At 37.2% G+C, this 18,746-nt stretch overlaps 1 protein-coding gene across 3 annotated transcripts in view; it reads left to right on the top strand.

Annotated features, from left to right (window-relative positions):
• Positions 1-1,240: 1,240 nt before the first annotated feature.
• LOC137180799 (protein diaphanous homolog 3-like) overlaps positions 1,241-18,746 on the top strand; it is a 190,480-nt gene continuing 172,974 nt past the window's right edge. For 2 of the 3 annotated variants that reach the window (XM_067586049.1, XM_067586061.1), the window contains exons 1-4: positions 1,241-1,889; positions 9,908-9,940; positions 10,304-10,486; positions 11,540-11,644. In XM_067586049.1, the coding sequence (XP_067442150.1) occupies positions 1,764-1,889; positions 9,908-9,940; positions 10,304-10,486; positions 11,540-11,644 (447 nt within the window). In that variant the 5' untranslated portion in view covers positions 1,241-1,763. The remainder of the gene's footprint in view (positions 1,890-9,907; positions 9,941-10,303; positions 10,487-11,539; positions 11,645-18,746) is intronic. The other variant, XM_067586056.1, reaches the window with a different exon arrangement.

Consider the following 18,746-nt stretch of genomic DNA (forward strand, 5'->3'; position numbering starts at 1 on the left):
GATTCCAGTAAGTTTTAGGAAGGATTGGCATGTGCCCAGCTGGAAGCACAAAGGAAGTGGAAAGGTTAATACTACTTAAAGCTAATAACTGACTTTTATCCATCCAAACATCATTAGGTTACATATACATTCCCACGGAGAAAGTCCAGCATGGTCAAGCATAACTGCTGAATAACAACAATCAACCGAGACTCTGTAAAACAACTTACAAAGAGCATTCAACAGCAATCAACAATATTATGGGATTAGCTGTTGATATACCACAATATTAATATATTTTCCTATAGTTTCACTAGCAGAGGCACAAATGTTTCATACTGGTTTGCTTTAATCGAAGAACTCTGATACTGTGGGCTATGTCTTGGGACACATATCATGTTTTGTGTATAGCACATGAGAAAGATCTCACAAAAGTTTCTGTTTGTTGCATCACATCACTTCATTGCTGTTTGCATCAGATAAGGTATTTGGGATTTTAGCTTTAGGCTTACTTTTAAATTGCCAAACAAAGCTAAAAACCAACAGTGTAAAACACTTTCGGTATGACAACCTGTTAAAAAAAAAAAAGACAGTATCAATTTATGTTCCATCCCAAGCTTCACACAAAGGGCTGGTTAAGTGTTTGTTGGGCCCTGGAAACAGTACAAGGTAGGATACAGTCTGTGGGTAGGATGGAGAAAAGGGAAAATCATTTTCTAAAATATACTAAAAAATATCTGCATATCTGACAAGTGTGTATATGTGGTAAAGTGCCAGTTTTGTTATGAAACAATTGTCCCACACATATGTTTCCCATCATGTAGACTATGACCATATATAATCTGTTGTGCAATTTCAAAGACAGTTGTCATTTTATTTTAAAGTTGACTGTGCATAAAATACAGCTCATATATCGTTTTTGGTCATTTAAGTTCACTAAAATGTGTCCGGTTTGTTAATCAGCATAATTAAATGGTAACGCTGTAAAAGCTACAATTTGTTTTTCACAAATTCAATCCGTAATAACATGATTGACGACTGACAAATTTAACCACTACTGACTGCATCACCTAGGCCACATAAACAATCGTAACTCCGGGAGACCCAGGTTTAGTAAAACAAACCATCACAATATGAAATTGGCTGATTGACAGCTCACTGCAGCCAATCAAATGCTTTTTTGACTCAAACAGAAAGGAATGTACCAATGACAGTTAATCTTTGTGGCTCAGTGGATGCTATTGGTCGGGTTGAACACGCGTACCGGACATCATCATTGCGCGGGTCTGTCAAAAAATATCTGCCTATAAAGTTTCCAGGTACCGCTTTAACTACAGTTTGTAATAATTATATAGCATTTATTTAGTGGTCGGATAAAATTTGTGACTGGAGAAAACCGCTACGTAAGCATGCCGCATTCCTGCGGTTAACGGAAACTCAAGCTTTGCGTGACAGTCCGTAAATTGGATTAGCGCTGAGTAAAGCCACCAGTGAATGATACTGTAGCAAACCTGCTAACGTTAGTTAGCTAAACGGACAGTTGGGCGTGAAGCCTGGAAAATATAACGTTTGGTATGGACTTCTGATTTTTGGCAAACTGGTGGGATTTACAGCTATGCGTTAATCAATGTTAGTAGTCTGGTCAAGTCAAGCTATTTGTGGTGATGTTATAGACAATTCTGCGTGTGTCCTTCACAGTTTTAGGTGTGCTTAACGTTACATACATTACTAGGTGAACGTCTTAAGAAGCTGTCAGTTCGTGTAGAAGTTAGTAGGTTAACACCATGGATAGTTACAGTCAACGGTTTGAATCCACTACCGGACGAGACAGTAAATCTCAAAAGAAGAAAGGTTTTTCTTCCCACCACGGCTCGTCAAGCTACGATGAAGGAGACCGCAAACCAAAGTTTGTAAGTATGGCAGATTACAACTGTAACGTTGGTTTCATTTTAGCTGTATAGAGGATAAAAGAGTTTTATGGACTTACGGTACAACGACAAGCACATCATTCTTCCAAAATTATGTATGGAAAAATGATGTGCTTATGAGGAGCACATAATCTTTCCAAAGTTATGTGCTTCTCAGTCCCTGTTTCTGTTTCTCTCTTTTCTCACTGACACACACACACACACACACGCACACGCGCAGACACAAACACAGAGAGAGAAGTGCAAACCCACAAGGAAAAAATGAGCTGCAGCTAGTACAGTTAAACAGTGGTGGAGATGAATGATATCTTTGTAATGTGTAATGTATTTTGTTTAGAAAACGCCATGAAAGAATCTCTCTAACAGTTAAAAAAAAGCTCATAGACAACACATTCTTTTAAGCGAAACAGTGACCTTGACTGTTTGTTTATTCTTCTTTGCCTGTAGCAAATCAAAAGGTTAAAATTAGCACAGGGTTTAGCCCTTACACTAATCCATTGTGCTTCCTACTACTACAAACCAATCACCATTCTGTCTGTCTGGTATTTATCTGCTGTATTCTTCTGTGAGGTATAGGGAGACGTTGCTAATAGGACGGATCATCACCATTATTAGGGTTCTCATTTTCAATGCAGTCAGACCACTGTTAACAACACCCACATCTCTCTTTAACTGATTCTTGGATATGACACAGATCGAGTTTATGCATGCTGTGCCGGCATTTGACCCCATTCTTACCACAGCTTAAATCCCTGTTGCCACCATTCAGAGATTCAAGTCTGTAACTGTATTAAAGGTCTGTGCAGCAAACGGCAATGGTTTTTAAATCCAACTGTTACGGCCACCTATCTCACTGATAAGCTGTTCACTACATGTCTACTACATTTTCTTCTCAGGGCTAATTGAAAGCAGTGTCAAAGTCAGGTCAGATGATGTGTGGTAAACCATTCAGATCGACTTCCAGTGTTAGCTTAACCTGCATCCCTGTGTCTGCCTGACAGGGGATAATACAGATATATGCACGCTGTACTGTATGCACTATAGAATATACAGTACCAGTCAAAGGCTTGGACACACTGTCTCTTTCAAGTGAATGGGAAGGTGTGTCCAAACTTTTTACTGGTACTGTATGTATATTAAAAATAGGGCTGCAACTAAGGATAATTTTATAATGATAGTGAAAAGAATCCTTTGTTGCAGCCCTATTTTAGTCTATGAAATGATAAAAAAAATGGTGAAATGGTATTCACAATTTCTCAGGCTACAGGAATGTCTTCAATTTGCTTGTTTTATCTGACCTAATATGTTACATGTTATTTTCAATTTACTGTCATATATGGCAAGCCATCATGAACCATCAAATGTTTGTCATCTTTGCTTAGAAAATGACTGAAATGATTAATTGATGATCAAAATAGTTGCAGGTAAATTTTCTGTCAAACAACTAAACGACTAATTGTTGCAGCTCTAGCCTAATGAAAACCATTTGACAGGCTCAAATCATTGAATTTCCCATTTGTGGTAACCTGCCATGAAACTTATGACATCTGCTAATTGGATATCTCTTGGAATATTCAGTGTAAATCCTCAAAACTCCTTTATTTTAAATGTTAACAGTGTTTTAGAAACAACACATTTTACTGAGTATGCAAAATACAAATACATCCACTGTGAAACTAAAACACAGCAATATAGGCCTATCTGTGAAGATTCTCAGTCATCTAGGTCATAGGATATCTAGAAGTGGTAAGTTAAAGGCAACTGGACTTGCAGTAGATTTCATCTGTAAGGCTTGTTATGTTCTGACTGACCAGTGGGAAATGCCAGGCACGTAACCTCTTTAGGGCTGATCACACACTGATAGTCCTTGAGCTCATGCTTTGAAAATGTCAGTTAGCACAAACAGTCTTTAACCTAACAAGCTCCCTTGTGTAAAACGAGTCCATTAACAAAAAAAAAAAAAAAAGTGGATAAAAATGCATACTCAGAACTTCTAACCTTGAGCATGAAAATTCATTCTTAATCTTGGAAATATTATTTGACCAAATGATGATATTTCAAGGTCCATTAATTAGGTTTTTTGGAACTTTCAAATGCATCTCATGATTTTCATCAGTGGGTAGAGTTTGCTCAGTTGGCATGAATATAGTCTACTCAAGATTTTGTGTGGCTACTGTGAAGTCATTGATAATGTTGTGTTTGTGTTAACAACATACTAAGTTTGCTTTTTCATGCTGTTGACTTACTCTCGGCAGCACCTTTTCACTATTGTTAATAAGAATGAAAAACATCATTATATGAGCTGAATTACACCTTTTCAATGTGGCTGACAAAGGTGTGTGTTATTTTTCTGGTTTTCCTTTCAGTATACTAACCAAACAGCAGCTAAGTACACTGAGCCCTCATTGCCTCTCAGAGAGCCTTGAATTCCTAAAAAAAAATGTGGTCCTTAGGTTTTTGTCCTCTTTAACTGTCAGAAAATACACAGCCAAAGTGCATCTCATTATTTCCATTCCATTAAGAGACACATACATGTACTGTACTTCTTATTGTACAGCTTAGTCTTTGAATTGAATCCCACTCCCTCATCAGTTTTGTCTAACAACATTTATTGCTATTATATTATTTTAACAAATAACTGAAAAACCATTGTAAATATTTTTCACAGTGAGCATTGCTTTATTTAGTTAATTGTCATTCAATAGGTGGCACTGCAGTACCACAATATTTACTGTAATTGGTAGGAAGTAAATTTCCCATTAAAGGCCACTCTCTGTGTGGAGGCCAATTTTTCAACTAGAGCAATAAAACTGGAGAGAAAAAATGGAACAGGGGACATGTTAATGCAATCTGTTAATGTTTGTTAGAGATATCGGTTTGGCCCTCTTAAGTACAGGGTAAAAATGGATGAGAATGACCATTGTTATGTCCAAAATCAATTGTTTGTCATTTTGAGCTCTGAAAAGGTTTCATGGTCTCATCAATGTAATGGATGTTAAATAACATTTTCCTTTATCACTAATTTTTGGAGAATTTTTTAGTATTAATGGGCAATATTACTGAATTTTGTGCTCAAAAAAGCAACCGTGGGGGGGGGGGGGGGTACTTTTCTTGGTCTTGAGAAGCTGCAGCAATTATTAAACACTGTAGTCTATACTGTACATTTACTGCCAGATTGGCAACTTACTGCTAACCTTTGCCTCACCACTCACTCACTCCACACACACATTACGCACACACATTACGCACTGCCCTATTCCTTAAAAGGAGCTACACCACCAAGAGTTTGCCAGGCAACAACATAGAGGTTAACTCACATTTTGGAACAGCGCTGCACAGAGGCTCCCAAACTTTATTGATTTCCGAATGAATGGATATTTGGTGTTATTTTTGGCATTATAAAAAATGCCTTTTTGGTCAGGCTGGGGTTCTCGTTGGACAATTATTCGGGAAACATTGAGCAGTGTGGTTAATGAAGGGTCCAAAGATTGAGAGATAAAGCATTGTGGATGCTATATTGGTTTGAGTGGGTCTTAGGTTCGTCTGATGAAAGACGCTTTCACATGGAGCAAGCAAACCAGTCACAGGACTCTGCTGATGATGTATTTGCTGTTTACTGTTGCCTTGCTAGTGCTTTCGCTGGGGATTTGATAACTAATAAGCAATACAAGTTCTTTTGTTTGCAAACAAGCTCCTTTTTTCAAGAATGGCTGGAAACTTCAATTAGTAAGAGACGTCTTCAGCCGCCTACACATACATCTGGCCTTGCTCCATCTTCTTCTTCTGTTGAGTTTTATGGCGATTGGCATCTATAAGTGTTGCTAGGCTGTCCCTTGCCCCATCTGTTCCAGCATTGTCATGGCATATATGAAAAGGTGCAAGACAGAAATGTTCCTGAATATAGCTGCAGGTGTGAATAGTGAAGATCACTAGCAGTGCCTGATAGGTTATCCCAGTAATTTACTGGGAACTATGTGTGAAAGACTCTTAAATCAACATTCTCTTTATGAGTGTTGGGTTACTTGTCTCAGTGAATTAAAAGAGATGTTATTAGAGTTTAATTAAATGCAGGGGATGATAGCAGAAGGTAAGATGAATTCACTGACATAACATAATAACTGTGGTCAGGCTGTCCTATTTTGTCCATCAAAACAATAGTGAGAAAAGGTTTTTCATTAACCAGGCAATTGTGTTTCTGATCTGATGCTCTTGGTCAACTCCTTCTGGACAGTTTCATCATCCTGTGCTGTTCCTGGCTCGTACTGGTGGCCTTCTCCTATTTCCACTAGTCATTTGGGTCCTTTTGCTTGCTCGGTTTGGAAGCCTTGGAATTGTGCAAGTGGAATGCAGATGAAGTCTAACCCTTGCTTGCAGTTTAATTGGGACTGCAGATGGGTATTAAGAGCAGGTCTTGAATTGTTATTATATATCACTAAGCTTCAGTTCAGGGCTGTAGCTAAAGAAATATTTTCATTATTGATTAATCTTCTAAATATTTTCTCAATAAATGTATTGGTCATCTGTAGTCAAAAAACATCCATCACAATTTCCAAAAGCCCAATGTGATGTCTTCAGATTATTTCTGTCTGAACAACTGCCCCAAACCTAAAGATATTCAATTAAGAATTATACAAATCAGAGAAAAGCAACAAATCCTGACATCTAAGAAGCTGGAACCAGAGAATTCTTACTTAGAAAGTAACAGCTGAAAGATTAATCAATTGTTAAAATAATTGCAGATAATATATCGACTAATCGTTTCAGCTGTCATGCTTTTATTGGTATTTGAACATTATTCACTGTAATTCATTCTCACACAGCTGCTAGGTATTTTATTTGCATACTGTAAAACCTTTTCAACTGTTTCATTCATGCAAACTGCTTACAGTAAGAATATCCAGCAAGATAGTATAAGGTCTCAGCATTTCTTTTACACCTGTCAGTTCGGCATCTCTTCTATAGCTGTGTACAAACTATCCTGTAGCAGAGCTTCTGTTACCCTCCACTGTGAAAATGTAGTGCTATGGACAATCGCACAGCAAGTGCACCCATGGATTCCTTTATACAATTCTAATTGCTTGATGTTGTTAAGATGCAACAATGTGACTCTACTACAAATTGAAATTTCTTTTATCCTAAATAATATGCCCTACATACTAAATAAAAGGCACGTGCTGTGTGTGCAATTACATAATTGCAGTGGATTGTGCTGTTGTGCACTACACTGCACTGACACAAAAGGGTGGTTTAGGCCCTGCTTGACTGTACACATTTCCACACATTTCTCTGTTTAGGAGTGGCTGAGATTGACACTAAAATGAGAATAGCTGGTCCACCTTAAAGGTCAGTCCACCTGAAGTGAGCCTGGTCAAGTTATCATTGTTGCTAACTTTGCAGCCTACCCCATTCACTTTTTGCAGCAGTTGGGGAAACAAGAGACAAGACTTTTCTTGGTCTTGAGAAGCTTCAGCATTTATTAACTGACACACTGTATTCTGTACTGTATATTTACTGCCAGATTGACAACTTACTGCTAACCTTTTCCTCCCCTCGCATTCACTATCACTTTTTTGCCATTCACTCTCTGCACACGCTCAACCACACACTCGCTATGCACACACATTACGCACTGCCTTACTCCTTAAAGGAGCTACGCTACTCTTGTGACAGTACCTTTCACGTAGATGTCCTTTGAAGAATGAGGAGAGGGAAAATTCTGGGATTTGATGCACTTGTCAATGACTCAAAACAAGTCCACAATAACGTAGGGTGTTATTGTGCTTGCAGAGTGTGCGAGTGAAAATCACTAGTAGTTTACTGATATTAATGATTATGTGAAATTTTAGCAGCGATGCTCATAATTCTGCAGTGGTGGAATGAATATAGGGGAAACACTGACTTTCTCATGTCAACTATCAGTCTATTTCTCTAGCACATTTTGATGGAAAAGATATGATGGAGGAGAATGGCTTAGTGACATGTTGACATTTTATTCCAGGTGATTTTATGTTAATTAGACACTAGTGTGTATTGATTTATTTCTCTCAGGTCCTGTACTATTTGCTGATATGCTTGAGTGAGAATTAACCTCATTGTCAGTTTTTCATTCAGCATTTCATTATGATAACGCTTTGAAATCTTATGTTTTCTGTTTATGTATTGACTTATTAGGATTGTTCATTTGGCATTTTTGACTCAGTTACACCTGTTCCAAGTATAGATGGCAACATCCCAAGAAGTTTATAGAAAAACAAACAAACTGCCAGAGAAGAAAAAGCTGCAGACAAAACTTGTTTGACAGGCACTGAGGTAGCTGGTACGCACAGATAACAACAGGCCAAATGCCAGTCTGTTCTTCCACTGCACATGTGGATCCTTTATAATTTGCAAAGGCTTGTTTAAAAAAAATACTTTTTATGCAGCAATTTTTGTTTAAATAACCAGGGTTGTCGATGTGCACTACCATGACACTTAAGTATAGATGTTTTGGATTTGATAATCTGCCGAATTGCACCACTGAGTTCCCCAAAAGGATTTTCTTTTTGTAGGGAAATTTTGGCACCCACCTATCACACTCGGTTATAATTGTACAGGCTCCTGGTGAATGTGCAGCAGTTTTGGGTTCATTCAACTGGCATACACTGGGTCCATTAATAAATGTAGATCAAAGCATTCATAGCAGATCAGGTTTAACTATCCATGGCCGTCTAAAGGGGACAGATAAGAATTCTATCTGTCAAAGTGGTCAGTAATGGTTTGAGGATCACTTTGTGAAATTATGTTATTGACCTGTCCACTTCAATCCCCAGATATCTCTCCACCCATTGTTATATAAAGCACTGATGTCTCTATGGTTAGCTTTAACACTGGCTCAGGTCTATGGCTGAATTACTACCACAAGGTGTGGCAGTTTTTAGATACACAGTATATCTTTATCCTTTCTGTTGTTGCACTGCTTTGGACTGGGAGAAACAGCATTTTGTTTTTTTGTGTATGCAAATACACAAGAAAATGACAACAAACTAAATCTTGAATCTTTATCTGGGCTAAAGGTGGTAAAACTATTATTATTATTATAATTATTATTAATTGGCTCTTTCCATTTTTGTTGTGTTGTTTCTCTATTCCAGCATTACTATGAGGTTAAACTGCTGGTTCCTAGCATTAATTTGATGGTGCTGACATCCATGTCAGATGAATCCTGGAGGAACTGTTAAACCTTTTTTACAAAGTCCTCCAATTATAGTATACAGAAGGTAATTGTACAAGTGCAAATAAACTGAAAGTCTCCTGCCTCAGGTCTGCGGCTCTTTGAATATCAGGAGAGACTCGATATTCTCACCAGTGATCTTCTGCCAGGCTCATTCTGCAGCCACATTTACTTCTTGTGTGTTTTGGGAGCTTTTTGCCTTAGTTTGATCTTCAGCAAGCAAAAAAAAGTATTAGTTTATTAGCCTAGTTGGATTTAGGTGACTGATTTGCACAGTAAAGAACATTCAACTGTTTGTTTCTTAAAAAGTCCTTGGTTACTTTGTTTGTATATTTAGGACCATTTTCCTGCTTTCCCTAAAGGGACTTAAGTAGTACACGTACAGCACTTCACCCAATATGGATGTTAACAAACTAAAACACCCTTTAAGCTTAAATCTCTCCCTTTTTATCCAATACAATGTAAGGGAGGAGAACCAACATAACAGAAACATTTCACAGTCCTAATGTTTTCAGACTGCACTGCATCTTTCTCTCCTAATTCAGCATCTGGCAGTTTTTGTATGTAAGAATTGAACACCGTAAATGTAACCTGTGGATTTTCTCATTAAGAATATAAAAATTAACAACCAAAACGGCACTTTCAACTAGGTTATAGTAAGGTCATAAATAGTATCACAATGATTTGCTGGAGCTGCTGTAGGACTTAGTTAAAAACCTCTTTTTTTTATAATATTTGATCCAGTTGCTTTATGTATCCTCATTTTGTATTTTCTGTTCCCCACTTGTAGCACTTACCCTTTAGAAACATCACAGATGATGTGGTAAGATTTGCAAAATTGATGTTCTTTCTCTTCGCCTATTTCTCATCACTTTACTAAAAGTCACAAAAAAAAGCACAGACTAATTTTTCTCACCAACTAATGTTCTTGACTTGTTGTTGACTCCACATTATCTAGAAAGTGCTATGTCAATGTGTCCTACTTCTCAACATGTGTTAAGCAGATATATGTGCTTTGTTCACACAATTCACACTAATAGCATTGTTTTTCTAACTCATAGTCTACTCCATTCTGATTATTAACCATTTAAATATGTTCATAAACTAACATATCCTTTATGTATCTTAAACTGGCAGTAATATGTTGCTGTCTGTATTTTAATTGTCTTCTCTGTTGTCTCAACAGCTGGACAGATTTGCCAGTATTCGGATTCCGGGTAGCAAAAAGGAACGGCCTCCCTTATCACATTCTAAACACAATACTACTGATTGGTCCATTTCTTCATCATCAACCTCCCATCAATTTGAGGAGCTTTCATCAAAGATCACCTCGGAAAAAGAGATCTTGGCCCTGTTTGAAAAGATGATGGTATGATGTTTTGTCATTGTGCGATACAAACAAAGTTTTCTTATAACATGAAACAGCTTGACATGTAAAATCTTACAATGAAAGGGCAACCACATTGACTCAAGTGAAGATTTGGATTGAAGAAGATTGGCATGCCCCACATTTTAAATATATTTTTCATGTGTTTTCACAATTCACAATGCAGGCAAAATAAACAACAGTTTTTTAAATTTAGTTATTTCCTGGTGAAATGAAATGCACAACAAAAATGACAAAGCTTTCAGTTGAGTAATGGCTATGGTAATAGGTATTCCTTTATCTTGTTTTTCAGTGAAATACTTGGAGAAAACCACAGAAAGATTTTCTTTGACTGTTGGCATTTTCAAGACAGTTTGGGCTTGCTACAGTAGTTTCTAACAGGATATTCTGACACTGTATTTTTTACCCGCTTAATGGATGACTGTGTCTGTCGCATTTCTGCATTAAAGATGTTGGGAGACGCCTTCAACGCCTTCACACTTATTAGAAATGTGTGTCCTCTATGGAGGCAAAACATTAAAAATGAGCCAGTTGATCACTCATGGAAGTTACAATATTTAAGGCTAGACCAGAACACAAACTAAATGTAGGCAGACAGGTAGACACTCACCTAACAACATCAGTGCTACAAACACAGATTATCACATGATACTAATAGGCCTACTTTGTAACACAAGAAATTGTAGTCACATTTTAAAAAAAAAACATGTTGTTGTTAATACATTAATGTCAAATCATCTAATATAATATTACACCAGATTTTTCAAACATAATTTCCAGAAATAAAACACTCCCATGCATTTTGGCCATTTTGATAAATGAATAACTAAAACTAGGCAAAAATAAGTAAATGGGGGAAAAAAATCAGCTGTCTACTCTTTGGGCCAAATATGACTACAGTACTGATACGCTGTTGGAAATGCCAATTAAGTCCCATAGCCATAGATGTTATGAAAATAAATAACTAAAAACAAGAATATTGCAGTTTAAAATTGCAGACGTGATTTATCCTCTTTCTCTTTTTTTTCTTTTCAGGAGGACATGAACTTGAATGAGGAAAAAAAGACTCCTTTGAGAGAGAAGGATCTCAACACAAAGAGAGAAATGGTCATCCAGTATGTTTTTACTGCTTCTAAAACTGTAAGTTTTTGGAATGTATTATTTTTTAAAAACTTAATTTTACTTTTGCTGCCTAACTTTTTTTAGTTACATGATTTAATATCTGGAATTTAACATGTTTAAATGTCATGCATTTTTAAGACTTTTTGCTTGTGCACACATGTTATATCATTCCATATATTTTTAATGAAAATAATGTCTCTCATTGGACCTGAACTGAGAGAGACTGGGGAGGGACTGCATTTGATTATTAGATATCAAAAATGGGTTAAATTGGATTACAAACCTATGCAATCTAAATTGTCTTGCCATCTCAATCTCTTGCAGGTGTAATTGCACCTGCATTTAGATACATTTGTAAAAAATACAGAGATGCTGTATTTAGGATGGGAATTTTCAACATAGTAGTCATTAAAATGCAAAATGAAAGGTCATCATGTCAAAATTGGTGCCTTGCATAGACTTTTCGATTTATAAAACATGTAAAAATCCCACTAGGCTTTACCAAAGATCCCAGCCGACAAATTAGTGAGACCCTGCTTGTGTTATGAGGATAGAGCCCACCCACTGATACCCCAGTATACCAAATTGTATGCCTCCTACACTGCCTTAGCACATACTGATCTGTTGATATAATCGGACAACAATAACAATATGTTAATTTATTGGCAAATAATATATTGGCAACTGATGTTGAACTTTTCGTTGATTTCTCTTACCCCTTAAAATCTTATTAAAAACCACAATTTAGGAGCTCCCTGGTAGCTGAATGGTTACTACACATGCCACATATCTGCAACGTTCCTGGTTCGAGTAGAGAGCTAGGGATCTCTGTTGCATATCATACCCCTCTCTCTCTCCCCACGTTACCTGCCTGCCTTTTTGCCAATAACTGTACAGTAAAGTGCTCCCCAAAAAAAAATCTTAAAAAAAACCAACAACCAGAAAACACAATTTGTAGGTGATACTCCATTAAAAATGTACCCCAGAGCCTGTTCGATATGGCTTTAGTCTGTGATACTTACTAATAATAAAATCACAGCCTACCTGAGGTGGTTTTTTTTATATTTCATATTAACTGAAGTTAGAGAATAACCTCTCTGAGGGCACTACTCCTCCTCCTCATTCTCCTTCTTAAATCAGTTGTTGTTAAAAAATTTCACAGATATTAACCTATGCTCAAGCTGCCTAACATCGCATTGTACAAAGCTCAGATTCCCCTTTCCATTTTTGCTTTTTTACAGGTTTTTTCATTAACAAGTTGGCACAGTGTCTTGCAAAGAAGTGTTACATTTATCCCTCCAATGTTGCCTTAGGCTGTCGATCTCTAGTTACCATGGGGACCAGCCTGTTTATGCATGCATTTGTTTACCTGCATGGTAAAATAATGTGGCCACCGGCCAATAGGCAACAAATCAAAAACCTTCAAAGCACCAGTTTTATCAAATGCTACATTTACATAAAACGTGATAAATTGAATGTTTGGGGAGAGAAGTTGTAAAAAATAAGCACGTTCATGGTATTTCGCTCATGTCTGTAATTACTGAGTTAATATAATATCACAGTAGATGTGAGATACTTGGATTTAATTCTGCTTTTAGTTCTTAAATCACTCTTAAGACTGTGGCATTATCAAATTGTTTTATGAGGTTGACCAGGCTCTCATGTAATAATTTGCCCTCTCAGACCAGTACAAGGTCCTTAAGCATTAATACTCTCAAGATATGTTATTCTGTGTCATGCTGTTGTAATACAAGTATGCTATTATCACAAATTAGCCAGTTCATAAAAGTTTTTTGTCATGTGTGCCCCCCCCCCCCCCCCCTTTTCAGTTGTCAATTTAATTTCTATGACTTAAGGTTTCCTTCCCACCAAAAATTCATAAAGCAGAAGGGACACCAATTTCCTGACACACCCATCTCAACCACCCTTTTCAATCAAGATTGCTTTGCCAATTAACCTTTAATACTGTGTCCTAAATTGATGTATGTCTCTTGCTGATATAGTCAAGTGCGATAGCCCCGTGGAGAAAAAAATGTTATGTATTTTGTCACACAAAATAATTGGTGACCTTTGCCAGTGTGTTGTGTAGCAGTAGTTGTCTTGAAATAACCATTCTACTTCTTGGAGACCCCACTGTTGATTTGTCTGCAGTGCCCCTACTGTGGAGGGAATGGTGTTTTACTTAGTGTTGCCTTTAAAACCAAGAAAGACATTTTCAGAAATTTGATCTTCTTTTCAGTCTTAGTAATATGCTGTATCATTAAGACTGGGCAGAGGGGCAAATTAACAGTGTTCAGTGCTCTGAATCAGTATTCAGTGTTCTTATTTTCAAAAAGTTCTTATTTGCAAAGATGGCACACATTTTTCAAGTCATTTTTTAAAAATACAATACCCACATGTCCATATGTACATTGAAAGAGTCATTGTTTGCTGTAATTGTTCTCCTGTCCACACTGGTCGTGAAGAGATCCCTCTTTGGAGTTTGACAAATCAAGTGGATATTTTCCAAACTTAATCTTTGGTACAAAATTTCTTGTGAACCAGCTATACCCTGGAACTCAATTCACCTCTGACTTTCTCAGCATGAATTGCTAACGCGGCTCAGAGACCTTAAATCAGCCAGCATTTGAAAACATGAGACAAGGGCTCACTGTCCCAACATTGATCAAGCATAAATTATGGTCTACTAATTTCCAATTCCAATTGTGGCTAAAACCCATATTAAAGTGATTTATTGTTGAACAGGCTGATCATTAAAAGAGAAACAAATGCCATGTAGGCTAAATGTTACATTATATAATGGGGATGGAGCATGTTGAACACAGAATAATTACACATCAATTTAGGCACAGGTGCATATTTGTTTTACTACATATAGTTCATACAAGTAATGTTGAGATGTTGAAAAATAATTATATTTTATGTTTCATTTCACTCAAACACTTTTTATAACTTTGGGGTTAAAGTAATAATCTCGAAGCTCTCTGTTTCATTGTCTTTGGTGGCACCATATGGTGATAAGTGGTAATTGCATGTATGTTGCTCTTTTGCATGGATTACATTAAACAAATTACTTTTATTGGCTTTTTACTTGCAAAGCTTTTATTGCACTTACAATAATGTAACGAGTGTAGTTGTTGTCAACTTGAGTACTTCACCTGGTTCACTGCTCCTTGTGTGTGTGCATTTGATGCATGGTGGGAGTAGCTGCCGACACCTAGTTTGTAAAAATCATAATACTGCAAATGCAAGGGCTTTCATCAGCGGGCCATAGGCCACCATTGTGTTACCTAATTGGCAATAGATAGGGACTTAACAGACATTTATTTAAATGAAAATCTTTGAGATTATAATTTTTTTTTTTTTTTTTAATTTGAAAAACATATTACATAGCTGCAAACTCATCACTTTTAGATGAAATTTTCCATTTTGATTGATGGGCTTTCATAATGAAAATTTTGATGTTAGTTAATATCCGTATATTGGTGATAGTTGTTACCCTTTTCACTGAAAAATGTATTGACAATGGAGCATTTTTTCTGCTTAGGATGACTTAAATAATGAATGTGGTCTTGATTTGAACATCTCATGTATTAGTTACATGAATTTACAACTAATTTAAGCTCACCAGTCAAGGCTAATTTATTAGACCTTAGTATGTTATGGCATGCTTTGGATGCACCAGAGATTGTGCATCCAATGGTGAACTCTATTAGGAATGGTTCCACGTCTGTCAACTGCAGGCACAGAATAATATTTAGGCAATCTTGGCTTTTGCCACAGTACGGAGACAAAGCCTATGTTCTTTGTTATGGATTGGGTGAAGAATCAGGTGTTATCAGCTTAAGTTGCTATTAGTGCTGGGCAGTATGACCAAAAATTGGTATCACAGTATTTTTTAATATTTGGGCGGTTTTATGGTATATCACGGTATTTATTTATTTATTTTTGCGTGACTGGGCTTTTATATAGGTTTATAGTGGCTTATTCTACTGTCAGGAGTACATAGAGTTTACAGGAATCGCTTCAAAAGTTTGTTTTTGAGTCTGAATGAAAGTAAATACAGGAACTAGCCACCTGTAGCAGCATTGTGGCTAACTGCATAGAGATCTGTATCTGGGGCAGTTTTCTGGCTAACCAAATCATCCACATATTCATCTGCGCATGCCGGTTTGTTTACATGTATGAGGCTAACTTTCACCGCGGTTAGGAAACTAAAGAAACTAAGTGCAATGACGGATTATCCTGTGGACTATTATGAGGACGATTGTGAGTGATTTCACTTTGAATGGCCAAGCGTATTTATTTGAGTCAGAGTACACAGAGCGGAGATAAAACAACTGAGAGAAGAAAAATGAAGAATGGAAGCAGAAGGTCAACAGAGGCTTGTGCAATGAAACAAGTTCAACAAACCCAGGATATCTTTTCTTTAGCTGGCTTCACTGAGCCTAACGTTGGCCATCCAGGTAACTGGTATCAAGAAGCTGGCTATCAACTAGCTCAGTCAACTCTGGGTTTTCCTATCCAGCTACAAACACGTTTATGTGAACTAGGTGAGGTTGTTAATTATGAGTGACATCATCAGAACCACGAATGAAGTACTTCATATGATATGAGATGAAACGGTGATACCAAATACCTGTGGAAAACTTCTGTTTTAGGGACAGCAAAAAGTCATATTCAGCAAAGTGAAATGTAAATGATAGCCTGTAATCACACAACAAAACAAAAAGATGTAGAAACACTAGAAATAATGTCCAAATATTAAAAGTAGGCTAAGGCTTAAAATACATATAGAAATTATTATATGTGACTTGAGTATAGAATGAGTATTTTTTCCTATTTAGTTGGATGATGAAGAAAACATTCTCTGTCACATAAAAACTTAAAAGTAACGCCAGACTGTTTCTACTACCAAAGCAAAGAGTGTAAAAGTAGTTAATGACCGATGAGGTCTATCTGACTGAAATGTTGCATTTATAATCATGGGAGCCAATTAACAGTGTGTGGATTATTTTCTGAGTAAAAGACAAGCTTTCATTTCTATTTTCAGTTATCACAAAGTTGTGATGTTATTCTGAGCTGCAGTGATGAATCAGAGTGTAAAATCGTCCACACTGTCAGCTATCACTCTGGGGATAAAATCAGTTTTGCACAATTAAAATGCATCTAAAATCATCATTATGTGTTTAGTGTCGTAAACGATCTCTCCATTTGTTAGAAACTCTGTTTTAAGACCGGAGTGGTAATAGAAAGCCTGGAACTATAAAGTGTGTCTACTGACCTATAAAAAGATATATTGCTCTTTTTTACTTGTCACTTTATTGTAAACTCAGGACTTTTGTCCATTTTGGGATACTGTAGGAATGATGACTCCTTTTTTTACAGTCATTTGATTGGTCAGTGGTTGGGGTGTTGACAAATTGTGATCTGATCCTCTGGAGTTAACTTGATCTAGAGCAGGTTAGCTGTTCAGCATAAGTTGCTATGGCGATGTACCCCAGTAAAAAGTGAACCACTGTCGTAACCCTGAAAACCCAGGGTTAAACCGGAAGTTACCTTGCTAACCCCAAATCCTGCTTTGTAGTAAAGGCCTCAGGAGGAACTGCTGCTGTTCCTGCAGTCACTGCTCTCCTCTCCCCATTCAGAATCACAACAAGCTTTTGAAGTAATTCATGCAAAAATCATATTTATTTCAAAAGCAGTAGGAGGCTGATGGAGGTTGCCCCAATAACTGTCATTATACCTGAGGCCTCGTTTACCCGAATCTCAATCTGAATCTCAATAACAGAGCTACCTGGCTAGCTAGTAAGCTGTACCCAGCATGCCGTTTGGCGGTGTAATTTTGTAAATGTACATTAATTATAATTATTAGTGTTACAGATTGTTTATGTGGCACAAATTGTTGTGTGCCATAGTGTTTTGCCCTGTTAAAAAGAGTTAGTTTTGGGTCATTAATTATTGTGTTATAAAGTTATAACCGTTAGTAAGAAGGTTATGCAGTTAATAGGGGTCCTCTCTCAATATACTCTACACAGCTTGCCCCGACTGTAGCGCTCTTCGCAGCAATTATATATTTTGCCTTCTATTGAAGAGTTACAGCAATTATTTCAGCTATGCACCGGTATGGAGGTATATGAAAAATTCATATTGTACGAGAAATTAAAACCAGTTTACAGGATGAATCAGTATACTGCCCAGCACTAGTTGCTATCCCTGTATCCTCTTCTTATTGTCTGATCTAGCCAAGGGGAGGGTGAAGCTCAGAGCTTTGCTGTACAGAGTAAATGTTCTGAGAGTGACCTCGCAGTGAGACAGAGAGATTGAGGCATTGTAGCCCTGCTCCACTTCCCTGTACTGTTGTGAAGAGAAAAACATAGAGGGCCCAATTGAAAGTGCAGCTAAGATGGGGAAGTGAGGGGGGAAAAACTTGCTCCATTACCATCATTGTTCTGGGCATAGTGAGTTGAGAAAGAAATGGAGATCATTGTGGGTGAATAAATAGACAGGACTGATCCCACATGATTTCAGGTGGATGTGATGAGAGGAAAGTGGTGTGCAAAGGTTGATGCTCATGAAGCTGAAATCTGACCATATCTCACTACTGTTGACCATACCACTTTTGCTGGTGAGTTTAAAGTGTTTTGTTTTATCTTTGTGAAGAGTTTTGTTTGATGTATTGCATGACAGTGTTGCACAATCCATTGCATTGAAGATCAGTTTGATTATTTTATGTGTAATTATGAACACAACTGCCACATTTTATTGATATTAAAAAGATAAAGTTATAAATAGCATGGAATTGATATCAAGTTGAACAATGTCGTTCACTGGAAATGAAGATGCAGAAGAGCTACAGAGACACTTGAGCTTGAGGTTTAAGGCAAGTCCTCGGCTCCTTTGATGTCAGCATGCAGACAGGCTGCCACTAATGCTCCTTTAGCAAGAAAAGCTTAGCCAGAGGTGCCTGTTGCTGATATGAGCAGCACGCAGGGTTCTCTGTCTAATGAAGACCTGAGATAGCCGACCAGTGTTGTGAGGACCTCCACAATCTCCTCAGCAGGCAGCTCAGAGTAGAGGTGATTGAGACAGTTGTGGCAGCCCAGCAACAAGTCTAGGT

This window comes from Thunnus thynnus, chromosome 1 (genome assembly GCF_963924715.1).
Source record: "Thunnus thynnus chromosome 1, fThuThy2.1, whole genome shotgun sequence".
NCBI lineage: Eukaryota > Metazoa > Chordata > Actinopteri > Scombriformes > Scombridae > Thunnus > Thunnus thynnus.